This window comes from Crassostrea angulata, chromosome 3, assembly GCF_025612915.1.
Source record: "Crassostrea angulata isolate pt1a10 chromosome 3, ASM2561291v2, whole genome shotgun sequence".
NCBI classification, from domain to species: Eukaryota; Metazoa; Mollusca; class Bivalvia; order Ostreida; family Ostreidae; genus Magallana; species Magallana angulata.
This window is the reverse complement of record NC_069113.1, coordinates 43,357,766-43,380,331: the sequence shown is the minus strand read 5'-3', so window position 1 is coordinate 43,380,331 and position 22,566 is coordinate 43,357,766. Positions and strand designations below refer to the sequence as shown.

The following is a 22,566-nucleotide window of genomic DNA, read 5'->3' as shown; positions in this document are numbered from 1 at the left end:
AACCTAGATATTCATGTGCATCAGTAGATATCAATATATATTGATTGTTCAAGCACTAAATACTGATAAAACATGGTTTAGAGCAGCAAAGGAAAAGGTAATGCATATAGTGGGATATGATTCTTTAAGGCTACGAAAATCATATCAGCATTAAGATGTGCACAGTGATTTCATTTTGTTCGACTTGTGTATTTGTTATTCGTTTGCAATTTTTTTTCTTAAAAATGTACAATTCACTTATAAATTATATTGCTGCTAATGTTGTCGTCTAATGTAAAATTCATGCTAATCCAATAATCCATTTACAACAAAGGGCAGATTACTCTAACTTGAACAACAAACAAGTTCCGTGGCTCGGACCGGAACTCTTCAGTGTGCGATGCATCCTTTTAAGGAAAAGAGTACCAATTCATTTCCCATAGAGCTAAACGTTAACATAAACACACCCGGCTATTTTGTTTTTTTATAGACATGTCCTTGGTCTCATTTGAAAGTTCATTCCCAGTACTAGTACTAACAAAAAATCGCTAGAACTATATAGGGTCTCATGGCGTTGATACGTTAAACTTAAGCTTGCTTATATAGAACTTGCAGCGATCCGCAGCAAATTAAAGTCTCAAAAATGACACCCACCTTTTATTTTAACCCTTCTATTTCTTTATTTTCTGCAGTTCTTCATTTCATCATTGAATTTAAACAGTGATAAATTTACTTTGAAATAATCATTATTGCAGCAATTTATTCAGCCAGTCACTTAAGCCATGCCCTTTTCTGTTCGGCTTAGAGGTAAAGGGGTTCGAGCTACCGATGCACCAGTAAAATCTTTTTTCTAATTTGATCTCAATTGTATAGGCTTATACGTTATTTATTCCATTATATTTATCGTTGCCAAAATTGCAATAACTTCATTATTTCATTAATAAAGTTTGAAGAATAAATACCATTTTTTTTTATGAAAAAAATTTTGAGGTCAAGGATCGGAAAACGTTAAATCATATTTTTTTTAGCAATATTCTTGGGGATTTCTCTATTATTAGTACTGAAATCAAAGATAAGCGTTACATGAGCTGTTGACAATTTAATAAAACCAGGAATAAATGTTTATTCTCGTTATCGCATGTCTCCGCGTATCATTATGATATGATTATTTTGCCAATCATACAAACTGTCTGTACATGATTCTGTTATCGAAATTATACTGTTCATAAAAACACATTTCCACCAAATATCTTTTCTTTTTTAACCTTTTATGTATTGAAGCTGTATTGTACAACTGTTATCATTGTAATTTCTACAATTAGTACAAACAGATAAAACTTGTGTAGAACTTTATTGTCCATTGCCAATCAACACAAAACATGAATAACATTAATATTGAGAAAGTGAAGGAATATAAAAATGGAATGTTTTGTATACCGAATTAATTATTATTTAGAAAAGAAATAATGATTTTCAAAACTGACTATCATTATAACAATTTCATCAGATTTGAAGTTTTATATCTCCCTTTTCATATTTTCATAAACTAGTGTATTAAAATCTACAAAACAAAAATAGCACCCTGTAATAGATGATGAGTCATTGAATTAAGGATGACGTTTAACCAAAACAAAAAAGTAAATAGTAAACAAATCATTTAAGCTAGGGCTATTTTCAGTTTTCAAAAGCTAAGCCATTTTTTTCTTAGTAAGTAGCCTTTAAAAATTTCTTGAATTCCGTACCAATGTTACAATGTCAAATCAAGATTTTCGCAATTGTGAAAATTACACTAATGAATAAACTTTTAAGAAATGTTTGATATTTGCTGTCCATGGATGCTTTTAGGTATTAATCGATTTTTGCATTGTCATACAATTATATAAAAGAATTAAAGTAAGCTCAAACCAAATAAATGCACTAATATGTAGATTACAGAAAAAACTGAAGTTTGTTTATTATAATAGAGCTGCCAAACAATATTATTGGGGGGAAATCTGAACAAATTAGTCCAAATTTCTTACGTTTTGCCAAGTCTGATGAAAGAATATTATTAAATGTTATTTTTATATAATTTATTTCATATATTTACTGTGTGTTTATAGTCTGTCCATATATATTTATGCAGCTCTTTGGAGACTTTTTAATAAAAATGTACATATTTGTGATAAAAGTTCAATTAAAATCGATGAAAGGAAAATTTCCAAGAAAATATCGGGTGAAAATTCATACGAACTAAAATAGATATCTTACGGAGATTTATGATGGGGAATATTGACATTTTTTCTTCATTCGGAAGTCACACGGAATACCTCGCACAATTTTCCAAAGTTATCATCCGGGTAATTTCATTTCTTTTGTAATGCAAAATCCCCATTGTCTTTTTATTTTTAGCCGTATTTTGAAATCTGACAAGCTAAAGGGGGTGTTTCAAAGGTGAAATATTGGGGATTTTTTCGTATTATTGAATGATTCCAGAAATATATATAAATATTAAATAATTTAAGAAAATATGCAGCAAAAATATCTTGGGACGGACTATAGAAAAAACTTTACTCATACCATAGTATGATCTCACATCTGGAGTCAAAATCGTCCTATATTCTGTATTAGACTAGTTATGCCAAATTCACTTTACTTATAGCGAAATAAAAACATGTACATGTTCTATACGTCCGTGCCCGAAGTGCACTTGAAATTTTAATCCTCCGAAGATCGAATGGAAGAAAACAAAACAACAAAGTTAAGTACAACTTTGGAAAACATTTACGGACAAAAGTACAAAATAAACCAGTGTCAATGAAATCTTACTTTGAGTGTCAACAAATCCCATAAATTGTTATTTTCCACGAATAAACAAGAATAAATAAAGCTGACGTTTCCCATCAGAGTTAAAGTTGTCATCTGATACGAAGACGGAAATGGGAAAAAGGTCTATTTTCATTACAAACCGCTTCGATATGAAATGGAACATTTCAGTTAATCCTTCTCTTATCAAATTCCATGCCAAAAGGACGTGTCCCTTCAATAAACCCATAACACCTCCCTAGCCTGTAAAGTTTATTGAGAAAACCAGCTCAATTTCTCTACACTTAAATCCGATCATCTTGTGCTGGAACTGCAATGAATGGGATTTTTATTTGCATTAATCTCTATTCTTGTTAAACGACGACACGTTATAGATGTAATCGGGTTTTTGTGACAGAAAATTTCTCATTTACTTTCTCTGAAATTATTGTTATTCCAGCTATGAGCGTATTAATAAAAGGCTATCATTAAACATAAAAATACATTAATTACTAAGCAAAAGCATCTTATACAGTAATAATACTAAATGGATTATTCGCGATTTATATATATTTAAAAGGTATCATCGTATTTTTTTAAAGAAGCAAAACATTAAAATCACTTTGAATGCGCATCATTGTGAAAAGTAATTTCATATAGACACGTGGAATTGTCTCTTGGACTGACACACGTAGCAATAAAAATTCTCTGTGGTCAAAGGCTTCTTGTGAATATGCATGGGGCAGAGTTCAGTCAATTCGTTTCTCCAGCCTTACTACTTGAAATTGTCTTGTTCACTCGCTGTATTCGGCGTCATTGTGTATATTCCCATTCTGTTCAACCTATCTTTGAACCAGCCTAACCACCTCCTGGCTTCCTTCCTGAACGCAGCCGTGAACATTCCTGTACAAAAATCAATTGCTTATGAACATATATTTCATCACACGAGTTATAGAGTATCAAAACTCTCTTATTTAAAAAAAACTACCAGTCTGTTAAAACCTACAAATCAACCAAATTAATAGTTTGCCCCTATTTAGCTGTTGGAAAATGGTTGATATTTAGTAAATATATACTAGTAGTCACGTGTACGTCTTGCAACCATTACAATCAAATATTCGAAGAAGATTTCTGACATGAATGGTAGATATTTTATAGATAATTCAATAGGCTCAATTAAAGAGATAGGGAAATGTAGAGGGAAAATAGTATAGTAAAAAAATTCAATGATTTTTCTTATTAAGAAGGAAAAGGAAATTAGATTAGCTAACAATTTTACGTAAGTCTGTTTTTTGCTTTGGTCAAAAAGACACTGACACAAAGAGGCCTGTATTTTATATAATGCATCAATATAATAAGAAAACCGAGAAAACAGAGACATAACAATAGCATTTATTTTTTTCTGTTCTATTGTTGATCCACCGTAGTAATTACAATAAAACTTGTACATACTAAGTCAACTTACAATGTAACTTCAAAATTTTCTTTGCACTGTTTATGTTTCCTTTTTTACCAAGTTCCATTCACTGGCTTTATCTTAATTAATCCTTTTATTATCATTTTCGTGACAAGTGCTGTGCAAGAAATTCTTCCATCTACTACTTACCATAGACAATTGGATCGAGACACGCACTGGAAACAGCGAAAATAAAAAGGCCTCTTTGAACTTTAGTATCGATGTTTTTAGCTGATTCCCTGAGAGAAAGAAAGCAGATTAATTGAAAAAGTGGCACAAAAGTAATTTTTGATTTTGCAACAAATTTTGCAAAGAACTATATATGATATGAGCAAAAATTTGGCCCCTATAATTCGCCATTTTTAAAAGTGTTTCTGGTACAATAAAATGTTATGTTACATTTTAAAAGAGTTGACGTAAAATGTATTTTTCACCTGATTATTTGATTTATTTGCACTCACTGGCAGTATATTACGTCAGAAGTGACGCTATTTCTAGCATTCAATCAAAATCAGTCAAAAATTGACATTTTTCTTATCTTTTTATGGATGGGAAATATACAGCGCATGCTTGAACATGAAATTTTTTTTTGTCACTTATTAGCCTTGGCTAGATACATCTCTGATTAAAATATTTTGTTTGTTTCAGCATGCGCTCTATGTTTTCTGAAAGAAAAACTGCTCGAAAACAAGCTGTTTTATGCTAAAAATGCAAAAATGGTGGGAAAAGGTTGTCTTTACGTACGATGTCGTATTTCTAAATTTTGGACAGTTGAATCAAAATGAACATTATGTAAAAACATCACATATATATCTGTACAAAGAAAACAAAGAATTACAGTAAAATGATGATGTTCATTTCAGGGGGCCATTATAGGCCCATATCATATAAAGTCCGCAGTCAATGATTTGTGCTACAAAGAAAATTGCCTTTAGGATGTCTGGGTAATATGATCAGCATCTCACAGACACTGCTGAATGGCTATTAATGACATCAATTAAATGATATTTAGGAAAACACGTACAGTTTATTGAAAATGAATCAGATTCGGAAAACCAGATTGTAGACTAATAAATAGACCATCCCTCAGAAAGTCATTCAAAATATCGCCCAGGTCTTTCATGGCATATCTAATATTAAAATTTCCGTTGATCAGATATTGAAAACATCTACTCTCTAGTGGCAAGCATTATATTACAATAAAACGACGAAGTTAATTGAAGAGTTAATTATCGATGCTCAGCTGTTTTGGTTTTCATTAATGGTCACATGCAATGCTTTCTTCTTTTTTAAAATTGTCTGTTTCGGAATTAAACTGCTCTCGGCACAATATTGGTCCCGTTGCCATCAACGTTCAGATTATTAAGTACACGTTATATCTCATGTGAAAGAAAAGATAGATAACAAAGCTAGTTTCTTTTAAAACATTTTACTCTGCCAGGGCGATAGAAGATGGTGCCCAAAGGAATTGATAAATGTATGGTAATTCTAGACGTGCGCCCAATATGTCGGCCGCTATATAATAAAAGCCAACAGATAAATTGGATAATTACATCGTATATCAATATTGCGTGGACTAAGAATACTTATTGTCAAGAACATTCGGAAAAGTTGGGGAAGTATGTGCATTGCACCTTCATTAATGTTTGGAACAACATTCTTATATTATAATGGCTAGGCGCCTTCAAAGTATACTAGAATACCTATATTGAGTGTTCTGTAGCCTCTTGTGGCTTTGTATTGGCTTACTGATCAAGTGGGTTTTCATCAATTATCAATCTCTCTGCAGAACAATGGTCGCTTTGTTTTGTATCTATACTCTTCTTTGAGAGTTGTAATCTTGTTCAATTTTTGCCCGTAATAGTTTATTACAGCAAACAAATGTAAGTGATGTACTGTAAATGTGTTATTTGAATGGTGGTATTTTTGAAGATTCAATACACAACAATGTAAAGATATTTGGTAATTATAATCAGGTGCGTACCATCGTTTCTGAATGGTAAGGGGGGGGGGGGGGGTATCCCGAATCTTTACAAGGAAAAAACAAAACATAACAGAAACAGTCTTACAAAATCCTTATCTGTGGTGGAATGCAAAGTTTCTGAAACTTCTATTTTACTATTGAATTAAAATTCTCCTTTTCCCTTGGATTTTAAATGTGCCAAAACAATTGGGGGGGGGGGGGGGGTCTATTTAAAATTTAATTGACTATATGTAAATTTATAAGTAAGAAAAATGTTGGTTGCAATAACCCTTCCCCCATCCACTTCTGGCGCTACGTGCCGTGATATTTAATTAAGAGTGATGGTTTTTACTTTTTATCAAACACTGCGCATCATGTTAAAGAAATCTACAATATTTTGGGTGTTGAAATTCGCGGTCTTTGACAAGACTTTTTTCATCCTTGCGTTTGATCCAATTTATATTTTAGTAGACAGTGCTAAGTGAATAAAATAAAGTTGACACTCACCGGTCTATCCAAAACCAGGACACCATTAAAAAGTATGGAGTCCAACACAAGACGAACACTGTCACTGAAAAAGAAAGTATTTTATTCATTAATAGGTCATGGAGTACGGAACAATTGTAACTACTACTGTATACAGGGTTATTTTCGCCCTTCTATATTTTCAAACGGTTTCGCCCCGTATAAAATTCGCCTAATATTCATTTTTTTTTAATAGAGACATAATTTTACACTTCGGAATTCGGTCAGTCTTAAATTCGCATACTGACAACAAGAGCGAAAGGGGCGAAAATAAAACGAGGACGAATATTTCCTTGTATACAGTATTTAAAAGATTTGAAAATGAATCATCAATAAAATTCTCTTTAAAATACTTTTCAAAATTTTTTTGATATTTATCCCTAAGGTTAGAGATTAAGATGTTCCCGTTATCTGTAAATATAATGATAAAAAAATTTCTTCTTAAATAAGCGTCTTTTCTTCATTTTGTTGAGATTGACAATACATTGCTCAAGGAATATTTAGAGATCAACGACCAATTTGCGTTTAATCACAACAGAACATGAAATATTTAATCAAATCATTAAAATATCCAGACGGCTCTCCGTTGGTTTGGAAACATAAGTACAGAGTTACGTTAGAAACGGAGTTAATGTGCATTTAATGATTCTTCGCAATATTGTTCCATTTCATAGGGTATTAATGCACAAGAAGATAAACTGCTGAGTATTAGTGGTTCGATTTAAACGATTTCTTTATCGAAAATGCCAATATTTTATGAAGTCTGCAGGATTTATAGTCACGTAAGAATTCGACATCAAAACTGATATTTACGACAGATGTCGGCAATCAGTAGGAGTCTACATTTTATTATAACGCTTTTATCTCTATTGCCACCAAGTCGGTGTAATCGACAAATCATTGCGATCAATTAGTAGAGCATCGCATCTGAACTCTTTTCATCATACTGTACTCGTACATCTTAATGATAAAAAATATAGTTTTTCACGAACAAAAAGATTGGCTTCAATTGCAAAACTAGGTGTTTTTTGATAATGAAACAAAGCTTTAAAAATGGCAATATAGGATAAACTATCTAGCGAAGGAATCAAATACCCACCCCAGCAAACTTAAAATTAGTACGAAGGTCGATTTAATTACATGAAGCTAACAATGGCCATTTATTATTCATGCATTTTCACAGTTCAAGTAGATTGTTGCATGCACAACTTAGATATCGGTACTGCGGGAAGACTTTCACGTTATAATGTGAGTGGCCGTAAAGCCTAAACTAAAAGTTTGAGGGTATGAGGCATAAACAAAACATTTTTTAAAAAACTTAATAGATGCAATGAATTCAAGAAGAAAACAAAAAGTGTCTACTAAAACTAATACACTGTTAATTATTACAGATACTTTTAATCACTGGTGTGGAATTGGGACATATCAACATTCTACTAAAAGTGAAAAGAAGGGTTGAAACTCTTCTCCCCCTCCCCCCTCTCTCGCAACTATGACAATGATTTAAATTCATTGCTGATTCTTTACAACTGACGGAAAATCGAGGTGTTGTAGCTGGATGGTAGAAAGTTACGGTCTGTAATTCTATCAGCAGCGGCGTGAACACGACGTCAGGATCTCTGCCAGAAAGACCTCAACTTGAAGACATCGATCAGCGCTCAAAGACGGCCCGCGGAGTGATCGATTAACGGCCTACGACAAAGCGGCGCGGGTTTTTGTTAATTAATCTACTTATGGACAGTCAGTTTCTAGATACGTAAGGAGAATGTTTTTATCTAAGGGGAGAAATTAGAATGGTAATACTATTTAAAGAACTAGCCATTTGTGTAATTGGCATCTTGATACGTTTTATTTCCATACTACTTCCTTTACGGTACTCCACTACACCGAGACTTATACTTTTTAAGACACTACGTTATATCGTCATAGCTCAGTGGTTAAAGTATCAGGCTTGTGAACGCAGGTCATGAGTTCGAATCCACCTGGGGCTTTTGTTGATGTTTTTGAAAATATCATTTTCCAACCAAAATTGCACATTTTGTCGCCTATTTGACATATATACTTCTTATCCATCGTGCTTTGTATCATAATTAAGTAATTTTCTGCTGATTTGAGAAACTTTTTCAAGGTGTAGTGAGGCACCTTAAACCTAAATATAACATGTTGATAGATGTCAGTTTATATACATTTTTGAAAGGTCGAGATAGTTTTTATTAGAATTTATCACCTATCGGATTTCATAGTTTAAATGTTTTTTCTTATTCTTAAGTTTTCCCATCACTTATCGAAAATTGTGTGCAATTTGATATTCGATGAAATGTCTACTGGCACATCAATTATTTTCATGAATCCGTAAATGCTGTGATGGTTCATTTGTTGAAATACCGGAGGCTCTCTGAAACCTTTTTACACCCAAAGCACTTGCAGGTGAAAATTTTGCAAAGGTTTCTGACTGTCTACTTCGGTCAAGGTCATTGTACATGTAGCATCACATGTTTAAGATCGGTAGTAAAATGTTTGGGTTTTTTAATTTCTAAAGTTCAGAGATACATTTTGTGAAGTATAATTTACTGTGTTATACATGTTCATGTACACAGATATGCTTCCATGTATAATATTCAGTCAGCATTGAAACGTGTTTACATGTATAATAATATTACCATAAAAAGCATATAAATAAGCTAATAATATAAATAAGATCATATTAATAAAATAAACAAAGATTAAATATCAATTTGTTTAAAAAAATCATTTGACTATGAAACATGCCTCTGAGCGGACCTTACGAGGGAGCCTGCTGTTTTAGATTAATCAAATTGAATTCGTATCGGCTGGTCGACATATCGACAACATATTGGAGAGCAGCTAAAAAGCGTTGCCATAAAAACCACGGCATGCTGCTTGCTTTACGCACGAATAAAAGGTGATGGAGTCAGTCTTTGAAATGTCAGAATTGATCAGACTTTTTTTTACCGAACGCGAAACATATTTTCTATATACCAGACACAGTATTTATTATTTAATGGGAAGCGCCTTCAAAAGTGTGTCGGTGTCTACATGTGATTTTGATGTACCTTTAATTGCGTGAAGTTCTATTCAAATCTACAAATGGGGTTAAAAGTTCACTAAAACTTTAAAAATAAATTCGACATGGTTGTAACAGAATTAACAAATATGTTGTCCAAGCATTCTTAAATCTTCTTTTTTATACATGCATGTAAATTAGAACTAAAAAGGCTATAAAGTAACCCCTTTTAAAAATGATCTCTTACTATAAAAATAGTCTGTCCCAAGTTATTGCTTCCATCACTTTTTGATGATTTTTGATAAAAATACACATACCTGTGAAAGAAATACAATTGAAATCGATGAAAGGGAATACATCCAAGATATATTCATTGAACAATTATCCCTTTTCACTCATAAAATTTCACAGGAATGAAAACAATTTTCTTACGGAGATTTATAATGGGAAATGTTTACATCTTTTCTCCATTCGGAATACACTCGGAATACATCGCGCAATTTTTTAACGTTATCATCCGGGCTTAATAATGGCTGATGCAATGCAAAATCACCGTAGACTTTCAATTTTGGGATGTGTATTGAATCCTGAAGCGGTAGAGGTGGCGTTTCAAAACAGATAATCTGGACATTTTTCATATTAGTGGATGAATGTAGTTTGAACACAAAGGTGTTTGCTATTATTGAAATATCAAGCAAAAAGTGGTGGAAGCAAAAACTCGGAACAGAGTATAGGAGGAAGTATTATTGATATATTCATTTCTTGGTCATTTGCGTCAATAAGCGAGCAGCTGCGAACCATGACATGACACTCAGCGTCGTCTCCTGATATGAAAACAAGGTCAAATATAACTGATCGAGGCAAGTATATCGAACTATCCTAACATAATGTACGTTAAAGATGGTGATCTGGGGGAAAGGATGTCACAGTTTTGAAATAACCACATCTTTGCAATGACGATTGTTTGAGATTATAATGTTAATAGCCACGTATAATTTCCAATGTTTAAGACGTCTATTTAAGAATATTGATGTTTAAAAAATCCGTAACTTTTAAGGCTTTTTAACCAACCGTCAAGTACTTTGTACGTATTTAAATGTACGGCACTGACTATCCAAGAAATTTGATATCAACGTATTTGAAGATAAACAAGAAACTGTCTTGATGGAAATAAATTTTAAGTGCCTTGATTCTGGACACAGTAATCTTTTGAAATTTTTTAAAATGAAAACTCTGTAGAAGCAAGTCGGGATAAATTTCAAATTAATATAGATCATTATGATCCTAAATATACATGTATATCAAAAGGGTTGAGGGATTACAAAACAATAAAATATATAACTATTTGTATCCTCCTTCAATCCATTGTAATGTATGAATTCCTCATCCAATATCTTGAATATTTACATTGTTTTCTTCATACTCCAATAACTTTTTTTTTGTTTCTATTTCTCTGACTGTACTGTTAAATCATCCAATTTTGTAATGGGTTTTTTTATTAGTCATTGATTTAAATTTGTCGGTAAATGGTCAATGTACCCGTAAAATCAATTAAAAAAACTAATCATCCCACAGTGCAATGTAACTACAATGTATGATTTACTTATAACATTGTAACTACAGTGTATGATTTACCTATAACATTGTAACTACAGTGTATGATTTACTTAATATAACAATGTAACTACAGTGTTTGATATACCTATAACAATGTAACTACAGTGTATGATTTACCTATAACAATGTAACTACAGTGTATAATTTACCTATAACATTGTTATTACAGTGTATGATTTACCTATATAACAATGTAACTACAGTGTATAATTTACCTATAACAATGTAACTACAGTGTATGATTTACTTAATATAACAATGTAACTACAGTGTATGATTTACCCTTAACAATGTAACTACAGTGTATGATTTACCTATAACAAGCGTCATTTTGAGTGTTCTTATGCGGGCCTTCCCGATGATTCCTGCTCTGGTACATGAGATGAGTCCACTTCTGGAGAGAGGATATGTGTGGGAGCGATGAGTATACAGGCCAAACTCACGGCGCTCCTCTGTTAAAAAAAAAAAAAAAAAAAAAACGATGATAGGTGATAAAATATACTTGGAACTGTCTGACGAAAACATTCCTGACCGATATGGCTATGATTGCAGTTATTGTTTCATCTAAAATTAATATGACTGCAGTCTTTCTTCAGTTGTTCAGCTTCAAAGTACCTTGATTTTCTAGGCCCTTTCCCTTCATTAAACTATAAATGACATCAATGACCTTCCAAAGCTCTTGTATCAAATATAATTGATTTTTACAGTAGGTAAGGTCCATACTATTTATTTTAGCAGTCCCTAGTTTTTCTTAATTGAAACGGATAATCTATTTCTAGTTAGGTAGTAGTGTTTTAAAATAATTCATGCACGTAGCATCAAGTTGGTGAGCGATGCAAATCATATCTACTAGTTAATAGAAAAGATATTATACTCGAAAATTTCAGGCACCCTTTTTTTAAGTCGCGGAACAGAATTAAATAAGTTAATATGGCTGTTCCATATCCCTGACTAAGAGCGAATATAATGGCTTTAAAGCGACGATACACACATACTTCATACAAAAAAACCCCCACATTATTGTGAATATTAATATTAGCATTCAATGCTAAAGGGTATCTGATATATATATATACAATTATTTGTGGCTCACGCCAAATGAAACCAATAATCAAATTATTTATGGTAATTATTACCGGCTATTTCAATTCAAATCAATTGTGCGATTAAATGATTTAATTGGAACATGAAAAAGTCTATTTCAAGTGGTAAATAACTGAATCTAGCAGACTGATGCCGAATCTAACAATTCTGAGCCTCAACTCTAGATCTACAATAAGCATCGTTAATGCAGATAACTTATCGCGGCGATGAATTAAGCCCTTTTATGTACTTTGCCAAAAATATAAATCAGTATCCCAGTTAAATCTGTTGAAGTTCTGCAGTATTAAAACGCAGGCTTATTACTCATCAATTTTTCACAACTTGCTGAAATGGCATATATACTTTGATGACACTTTCTAGAACATTTGATCGCTAGGTCTTCCCTCTAACCAGAGAGCATTGCAACATTAAGATAAATGACCCGTATTCGTGTTTTAATCTAGACTGTTTTTTAATAACACTATAAGACCACACAGATTGAGAGATTTTAAGATTGTATTTGCCATTGGGTTCCATTTCTGCACGCTTGATATCTTTTGCAGGAAATGGTTTTTATGTCGTCTGTACTTTTATGTACCAATGCATTATAATTTTCCTGCAGTTGATGGAAATACACCAAGCTTGATAGTTTTAAGAAAGTTTGTGTCTTTTTGCTCTAAGGCTACTCGAAATATGATTAAAAGTGTAATTTATGCACATTATAATTATGAATGTCATATTTCAGTCTATAAAATGGTTCTTATGTTCTTTAGCCTTTTGTGGAGACGTACATTTGATTCAGCTTTAAAAGAGTTCGAATTGTCATAAAGGATTTAAAAAAAAAAAAGGTTAAAGGAATTATGAATACTCCTATCCAGCGTTATTATTTATAAAACCAAAACCTTAGAAAAAAGCTGCCGAAAAATACATTGTAAAGTTAGAAAACATTACACTTGCATTTGATTGAAATACAAATTCAAGCTCGCAATAAGAACTGGGTGGGGGGGGGGGGGGGGGGGGGCTCTGTATATATTAAACCCTCTCTCTCTCTCTCTCTCTTGTCCAACACTTTTTTGAGTCTGTATAACAAGGATACTAAAAGCTTGTTAAGGTCTTCCGTTTCCAACGGAAGACCTTATAGTTTTCGTACTGTTTCTTATTAAGGTCTTCCGTTCCCAGCGGAAGACCTTATTGTTTTCGTACTGTTTCTTATTATTAAGGTCTTCCGTTTCCAACGGAAGACCTTATTGTTTTCGTACTGTTTCTTATTATTATTATTATTTATTATTATTATTATTTTTTTCCAAATTTTGTGCACGAGATTTCTCGGAATCTATTCGACCGATCTCAACCATTTTTTCACAGATGTTAGGGCGTGATCTAAACTTAATAAGATTATTTAAGATTAATTAAGAACATTTTTCTTAATTTTTTCGTAGTCACTTCCGGTACCGAATTGTCGGCCATTTTGTAATTTTTGACGACCCATTTTGTGCAGCTATAAACTCGGAAACCATAAGAGATATGAATATGAAATTTTCAGGATAGGTAGCCGATAGTTTGACGTTGTGCAGCATGTAGTTGTTTAATGCCTGTTGCGCCATTTCTTGGAGCTCGCCTGGGCACGAAAATTGGAAACGAATATTAATTCAAAATTTTCACACGTTTTGATTTATATCTTTTTATCAGTTGATATTTTGTTAAGACATATATACCAAAAGTGGTAGAGAATAAAAAGTTCTTTCCAACAAAATCAAGAAAAAGGGGCTGGCCCCTTTATTAAGGGGCCAAGGCACTCTTAAACTCTATTACAAATAACTTAAAAACGATAAAGATTTTGTAATGCATTATAGAAGTAAAGTTGTTGCTCGTACCAATATCTATTAGAAAAAATCATTGCCACGCCCATTTATTACGCAATTAGGGATTTTTAGGGGCCAGAGTACTTAAACTTAGACGCAATATAATTAGAGAAGTATACATATTTTGTTAGACATCATAGAAGAGAAAATGTTTGAATTTATAATTTAAATCGATTCCACTTATCAAAACACGAATTTCCGTCCCCATTAAGGATCTAGAGGGCTGGCCCCTTAAATATTCAAACATTTGTTTCTCAAAAATGAACAACAATTTTAAATAGATGTCAGAACAAAAAATGTTAGAATTTGTGAGACCTTTCGATTGAATTTAAGAAAAAGGGGCTGGCCCCTTAGATTAGGGGCCAAGACACTCGTAAACTCTATTACAGATATCTTAGAAACGATAAAGATTTTGTAATGCATTATAGAAGCAAAGTTGTTGATCGTAACAATATCTATCAGGAAAAATCATTGCCACGCCCATTTGTTACGTAATTAGGGATTTTTAGGGGCCAGAGTACTTAAACTATGACGCAATATATCTAGAGAAGGAGACATATTTTGTTAAGCATCGTAGAAGAGAAAATGCTTGCATTGATAATTCTCATCGATTCCGTCAATCAAAATACCAATGTCTGTCCCCATTAAGGATCTAGAGGGCCGGCCCCTTAAATATTCAAACATTTGTATCTCAAAAATGATAAACAATTTTAAATAGGTGCAAGAACAAAAAATGTTAGAATTTGTGAGACCTTTCGATTGAATTCAGGAAAAAGGGGCTGGCCCCTTTATTTAGGGGCCAAGAGACTCGTAAACTCTATTACAGATAACTTAAAAATGATAAAGATTTTGTAATGCATTATAGAAGCAAAGTTGTTGATCGTAACAATATCTATCAGGAAAAATCATTGCCACGCCCATTTGTTACGCAATTAAGGATTTTTAGGGGCCAGAGTACTTAAACTTTGACGCAATATATCTAGAGAAGGAGACATATTTTGTTAAGCATCGTAGAAGGGAAAATTATTGCATTGATGATTTTCATCGATTCCATCAATCAAAATATCAATGTCTGTCCCCTTTAAGGATCTAGAGGACTGGCCCCTAAAATATTCAAACATTTGTATCTCAAAAATGATAAACAATTTTAAATAGATGTAAAAGCAAAAAATGTTAGACTTTGTGAGACCTTTCGATTGAATTTAAGAAAAAGGGGCTGACCCCTTAAATTAGGGGCCAAGAGACTCGTAAACTCTATTACAGATAACTTAAAAATGATAAAGATTTTGTAATGCATTATAGAAGCAAAGTTGTTGATCGCTACAATATCTATCAGGAAAAATCATTGCCACGCCAATTTGTTATGTAATTAGGGATTTTTAAGGGGCCAAAGTAATTAAACTTTGACGCAATAAATCTAAAAAAGGAGACATATTTTGTTAAGCATCGTCAGAAAGAAAATGTTTGCATTGATCAATTCAATCGATTCCATTAATCAAAACACCAATGTCTGTCCCCATTAAGGATCTAGATGGCTGGCCACTAAAATATTCAATCATTTGTATCTAAAAAATGAACAACAATTCTAGATAAGTGTAAGAACAAAAAATGTTAGATGTCGTGGGCCCTTTTTAATGAACTCAAGGAAAAAGGGCTGGCCCCTTAAATTAGGGGCCAAGACACTCGTAAAGTCTTTTATACATACCTTAAAAACGATCAAGATTTTGTAATGCATTATAGAAACAAAGTTGTTGGTCGTAACAATATCAGTTTGTAAAACTCATTTCCAAACCAATTGATGACGTAATTAGAGATTTTAGGGGACTAAAATCTTAAACCTTAAATATGCTGTATGTGAAAAAGCAAAACTCTTTGTTAAGCATTTCAAGGGATATTGACAATGGTATGCATTTTCTGAGAGGGAGTGGTTAAGAGAGGAATTCTAAATTTTCATTGATATTTTAATCTTATCGTTTAAAAATTGAACGGAAGACCTACTCGTTACTCGTAACGAGATCGTATCTAGTTATTATTATTTTTTTTTCTCCAAATTTTGTGCACGAGATTTCTCGAAATCTATTCGACCGATCTCAACCATTTTTTCACAGATTGTTGGGCGTGATCTAAACTTCATACATTTTTCTTAATTTTTTCGTAGTCACTTCCGGTACCGAATTTTCGGCCATTTTGTAATTTTTGACGACCCATTTTGTGCAGGTATAAACTCGGAAACCATGAGAGATATGAATATGAAATTTTCAGGATAGGTAGACTATAGTTTGAAGTTGTGCAGCATGTAGTTGTTTAATGCCTGTTGCGCCATTTCTTGGAGCTCGCCTGGGCACGAAAATTGGGCACGAATTTTCATTCAAAATTTTCACACGTTTTGATTTATATCTTTTTATCAGTTGATATTTTGTTTAGACATATATAACAAAAGTGGTTGAGAATCAAAAGTTCTTTCCAACAAAATCAATAAAAAGGGGCTGGCCCCTTTATTAAGGGACCAAGGCACTCTTAAACTCTATTACAAATAACTTAAAAACGATAAAGATTTTGTAATGCAATATAGAAGCAAAGTTGTTGATCGTACCAATATCTATTAGAAAAAATTATTGCCACGCCCATTTATAACGTAATTAGGGATTTTTAGGGGCCAAAGTACTTAAACTTTGACGCAATATAATTAGAGACGTAGACATTTTTTGTTAGACATGATAGAAGAGAAAATGTTTAAATTTATGTTTTAAATCGATTCCACTTATCAAAACACGAATTCCTGTCCCCTTTAAGGATCTAGAGGGCTGGCCCCTAAAATATTCATACATTTGTATCTCAAAAATGATCAACAATTTTAGATGGGTGTATGAACAAAAATTGTTAGTATTCTTATGACCTGTTCAAAGAAATCAAGAAAAAGGGGCTGGCCCCCTTTTTTTGAGGGGGGGGGGCAAGAAACTCGTAAAGTATATTACAAATTACATAAAAACGATTAAGATTTCGTAATGCATTATAAAAGCAAAGTTGTTAACTGTAGCAATATCTATCTGGAAAACTCATTGCAACACCCATTTATTACGTAATTAGGGATTTGTATACATTATCTGAAAGTGTGTGTGTGTGTGGGGGGGGGGGGGGGAATTCTAAAATTATATCGATTATTCATGGTATGATTGAAAACAGAAATCGCGAGGAAGACCTACTCGTTACTCGTAACGAGATCGTATCTAGTTATTATTATTTTTTTTTTCCAAATTTTGTGCACGAGATTTCTCGAAATCCATTCGACCGATCTCAACCATTTTTTCACAGATTGTTGGACGTGATCTAAACTTCATACATTTTTCTTAATTTTTTCGTAGTCACTTCCGGTACCGAATTGTCGGCCATTTTGTAATTTTTGACGACCCATTTTGTGCAGCTATAAACTCGGAAACCATAAGAGATATGAATATGAAATTTTCAGGATAGGTAGACTATCGTTTGAAGTTGTGCAGCATGTAGTTGTTTAATGCCTGTTGCGCCATTTCTTGGAGCTCGCCTGGGCACGAAAATTGGGCACGAATTTTCATTCAAAATTTTCAGACGTTTTGATTTATATCTTTTTATCAGTTGATATTTTGTTTAGACATATATAACAAAAGTGGTAGAGAATAAAAAGTTCTTTCCAACAAAATCAAGAAAAAGGGGCTGGCCCCTTTATTAAGGGGCCAAGGCACTCTTAAACTCTATTACAAATAACTTAAAAACGATAAAGATTTTGTAATGCAATATAGAAGCAAAGTTGTTGATCGTACCAATATCTATTAGAAAAAATTATTGCCACGCCCATTTATTACGTAATTAGGGATTTTTAGGGGCCAAAGTACTTAAACTTTGACGCAATATAACTAGAGAAGTAGACATTTTTTGTTAGACATGATAGAAGAGAAAATGTTTAAATTTATGATTTAAATCGATTCCTATTATCAAAACACGAATTTCCGTCCCCATTAAGGATCGAGAGGGCTGGCACCTAAAATATTCAAACATTTGTATCTAAAAAATGATCAACAATTTTAAACGGGTGCAAGAACAAAAAATGTTAGTATTCTTAAGACCTTTTCAAAGAAAACAAGAAAAAGGGGCTGGCCCCTTTTTTTCGGGGGGGGGGGGCAAGAGACTCGTAAAGTCTATTACAAATTACATTAAAACGATTAAGATTTCGTAATGCATTATAAAAGCAAAGTTGTTAATTGTAGCAATATCTATCTGCAAAACTCATTGCAACACCCATTTAGTATGTAATTATGGATTTGTATACATTATCTGAAAGTGTGTGTGTGTGTGGGGGGGGGGGGGGGGGGTAATTCTAAAATTATATCGATTATTCATGGTATGATTAAAAGCTGAAATCGGAAGGAAGACCTACTCGTTACTCGTAACGAGATCGTATCTAGTTATTATTATTTTTTTCCTCAAATTTTGTGCACGCGATTTCTCGAAAACTATTCGGCCGAATTCGACCATTTTTTCACACATGATTGCCAGTGGTCATAATTCTAGAAGTTTTTTGAAATTTTGAAATCGTCACTTCCGGTTCCGATTTACGGCCGATTTTGTAAGTTTTTACGACCAATTTTGTGCAGAAATAAACTCAGAGACTATCAGAGATATGAAAATGAAATTTTCAGGATAGGTAAACCATAGTTTGAAGTTGTGCACAACGTAGTTTTTTTGCGCAAGTAGCGCCATCTGTTTGATCTCGTCTAGGCTCGAAAATTGGGTACGAATTTTGCATCAAAATGTTCATATATTTTGATTTATATCTTTTTATAAGCTAATATTTTGTTTAAACATATACAACAAAAGTAGTAGATAATTTAAAGATCTGTCCAACAAAATCAAGAAAAAGGGGCTGGCCCCTTTATTTAGGGGCCAATGCACTTGTAAACTCTGTTACAAAAAACTTAAAAACGATAAAGATTTTGTAATGCATTATAGAAGCAAAATTGTTGATCGTAACAATATCTATCAGAAAAAATTATTGCTACGCCCATTTTTGACGTAATTAGGGATTTTTAAGGGCCAAAGTATTCAAACTTTGACGCAATATATCTAAAGAAGGAAACATACTTTGTTAAGCTTTGTAGAAGAGAAAATGCTTGCATTGATGATTCTAATCGAATCCATCAATCAGAACACCAATTTATGTCCCCATTAAGGATCTAGAGAGCTGGCCCCTGAAATATTCAATTATTTGTATCTCAAAAACGATCAACAATGTTAGATGGGTGCAAGAACAAAAAATGTTTGTATTTGTGAGACCTTTTGATTGAATTCAAGAAAAAGGGGCTGGCCCCTTAAATTAGGGGCCAACACACTCGTAAACTCTTTTACATATAACTAGAAAACGATAAAGATTTTGTAATGCAATATAGAAGCAAAGTTCTTGATCGTAACATTATATATCAAGTAAAATCATTGCCACGCCAATTCATAACGTAAAAAGGGAATTTTAGGGGCCAAAGTACTTAAACTTTGAAGCTATATATCTAGAGAAGGAGACATATTTGCTAAGCAATGTTGAAGAGAAAATGCTTGCATTGATAATTCAAATCGATTCCACTTATCAAAACACCAATGTTTGTCCCCATTAAGGATCTAGAGGGCTGGCCCCTGAAATATTCAATCCTTTGTATGTCAAAAATGTTAAATTTTTTTAGATTAGTGTAAGAACAAAAAATAATAGTAGTTGTGAGACCTTTCGAATAAATTCAAGATAAAGTGACTGGCCCCTTAAATTAGGGGCCAAGGCAATCGTAAACTCTAGTACAGATAACTTAATAACGATAAAGATTTTGTAATATATTATGGAAACAAAGTTGTAGATCGAAACAATAAGAGTTTGTAAAACTCATTGCCACACCCATTGATGATGTAATTATGGATTTTAAGGGACTAAAATCTTTAATCTTTAATGTGCTGTAAATGAAAAAGCAAAACACTTTGTAAAGCATTTTAATGTATATTGACAATCGTATACATTATCTGAAAGGGAATTCAAGGGGGGAATTCTGAAAATTAATTGATATTTTAATCGTATCGTATAAAAATTGAACAGAAGACCTACTCGTTACTCGTAACGAGATCGTATCTAGTTTTATATCTTTTTTTACTATATCTCAAAGGATTGGGAATTTATGGAGATAATTCAGGGTAGGTCTGGCCTACATTGAAAAACAATGCTTTAGATAATACTCGAGGGTGCCTTGTTTTGAAATAATATACAATAACAAAAATCAGGTTTAAAAAGTGCACTTAGTTAACAAAGTAAACATTTTTACTACTTTGAATAGTACCTTCGTCCCTTCGCGCTGTTTTCGAAACCTTGTAAAGGATGAGAGAGTATGACGTGGTGATGATGACCAATGGCAACAGATAGACGGTGATGACATTGAAGAGATTATAGGCCAGCTCGTGCTGCTCTGTCGGGAAGAAGTTGAACGTCACACACTGCTCAAACCACGTGAATAAGGGATGACGCTCAACATGAAAGATGATGCTCTGAAAATTAAATTCAAAAAGTTTTTTTGCTAATTTCTTCCGCAAAAAAGATAAACAAAATTGTATTGTCTCTTGGGCGCATTGATTAATTATAAATTATGAAGTAATAATATATGAAAGCGGAACATTTACACCCAGTCATTATATCTTATAAATTACTGAGCGAGGGTATGTAATCGTACAAACAATAGTAAATGGTCGTGTTACATTAAAAAAAAATCCATTAAACTTTAAAACAAATACTCTCTTAAACTCCTTTCGGATTTTATTTTAATTCAGAAAAAATTCAAAGGAGGATATTAATTGATGCTTTAAGAGATATTTTTGCATTAAACATTTTCCTTTAAATGTTTTTCGAGCTCCCTGGTAAGCTTATCAAGGCTAATCAAGGCCCAAAAGTTAGCAAAACGGTGAATATCACCAGGAAAATGTTTTTGTTTTACAAAATTAAGATAGAGGAATGAATCTTCAAAGAAACTTTCTATACATCGAGTTTGTTTTTCGTTTGAAAAGAAACCATAAATATAAATTATCACAAACTTTTTGGATTACTTATCATAGTTATATGTTGTACATTTTATCGCTTATCTGTGAACCAAACTGGTGTGATGGTGCAAGATTTTAACCAATATGCATAATAACTGAAGATATAAACAATGAAGCAATACCAACATCGTTTAAGAAATAAATGAACAAAAGACCCTCTCTCACATAAAATCTAAGGATTGACCCAAAAAAGAGACTTAAAATGAAGGGCAAATAAGGTAAAGTCAGCTCATAAAATTGTGTTAATCAGATTGCAATCCGCATTAAGTATCGCTACATCTGCGCTCAGTTAAAAAGTGGAATAGTTTGACGATATTATACTATCACTAATCACTACCAGAAACGTTGTGTTTCATTGCCAGACTTTAAATACGACTAAATGAATAGTTATCAACCTCCTGTAATTGTTCATTAATTCTTGCCATACATAGGTGTGTATTAACTACGCACGAGTAGGTAAATATTGAAACTATCTTCTTCTGAAAGCTTTTTGAGCTTTGCAGTTGGCAACCACTTCAAGATAAAAAAAAAACCCCACCATTAATCAAGAATTCACAAAATCCAGCAAACTTCTTAAAGCTTCACATAATTCTGAACATAATAAAGAAATTTCCTAATCATATAGATCAATAAAAATTTGCCAGTGAAACCGTGTCGTTCCATCGTTTTGATTTCTAGACTACGGATCTCAAAGGAAGCCTCTTGCGTCTGACTAGCTGTCTTGTCATCATTTCAATTAACCAAAAATCAGATGTCAGTATATAAGAATATCTTCGAGGAGCTGTTCTACAAGTCTAATATGAATCCTTATAAGATTTATTTATCAAAGATAGATTTTATAAAATACACCATAAAATCGTATCACAGAGGATTCGTTATCTTTACATGTAAGTCTGTTTATTAATGGACTGCATCCATTTCATCTTAGGTAGCAAGGGACAGTTTCGAATAAATATTTTTGTAAAATTGAGAGTTGCGGTACTTGAAGGCTTATGAGTGTTGCTAAAATTCATGAAATGATTTTTAATGATTATCATTAGTCAGAGGGGTGTCTGTTGTTGAAATTGATATGCAATATGTAGGCCCCTTATGTTAGGTACATGAGAATCAGAAGTAAAATGCGAAACCTGCGGCTATGACTGTTGTGCTGACTTTACACAGTGAAATTGCAAGTTACAGA

The 22,566-nt window shown here is 32.8% G+C and overlaps 1 protein-coding gene across 1 annotated transcript in view; it reads right to left on the bottom strand.

The window, feature by feature from the left end:
• Positions 1–1,315: 1,315 nt before the first annotated feature.
• Positions 1,316–22,566, bottom strand: part of LOC128178604 (adipokinetic hormone/corazonin-related peptide receptor variant I-like) — a 34,534-nt gene continuing 13,283 nt past the window's right edge. The window contains exons 2-6 of the mRNA XM_052845853.1: positions 20,636–20,840; positions 11,664–11,801; positions 6,690–6,753; positions 4,370–4,458; positions 1,316–3,666 (exon numbers count right to left, since the gene is read on the bottom strand). Coding sequence (XP_052701813.1) covers positions 3,539–3,666; positions 4,370–4,458; positions 6,690–6,753; positions 11,664–11,801; positions 20,636–20,840 — 624 coding nt within the window. The 3' untranslated portion in view covers positions 1,316–3,538. The remainder of the gene's footprint in view (positions 3,667–4,369; positions 4,459–6,689; positions 6,754–11,663; positions 11,802–20,635; positions 20,841–22,566) is intronic.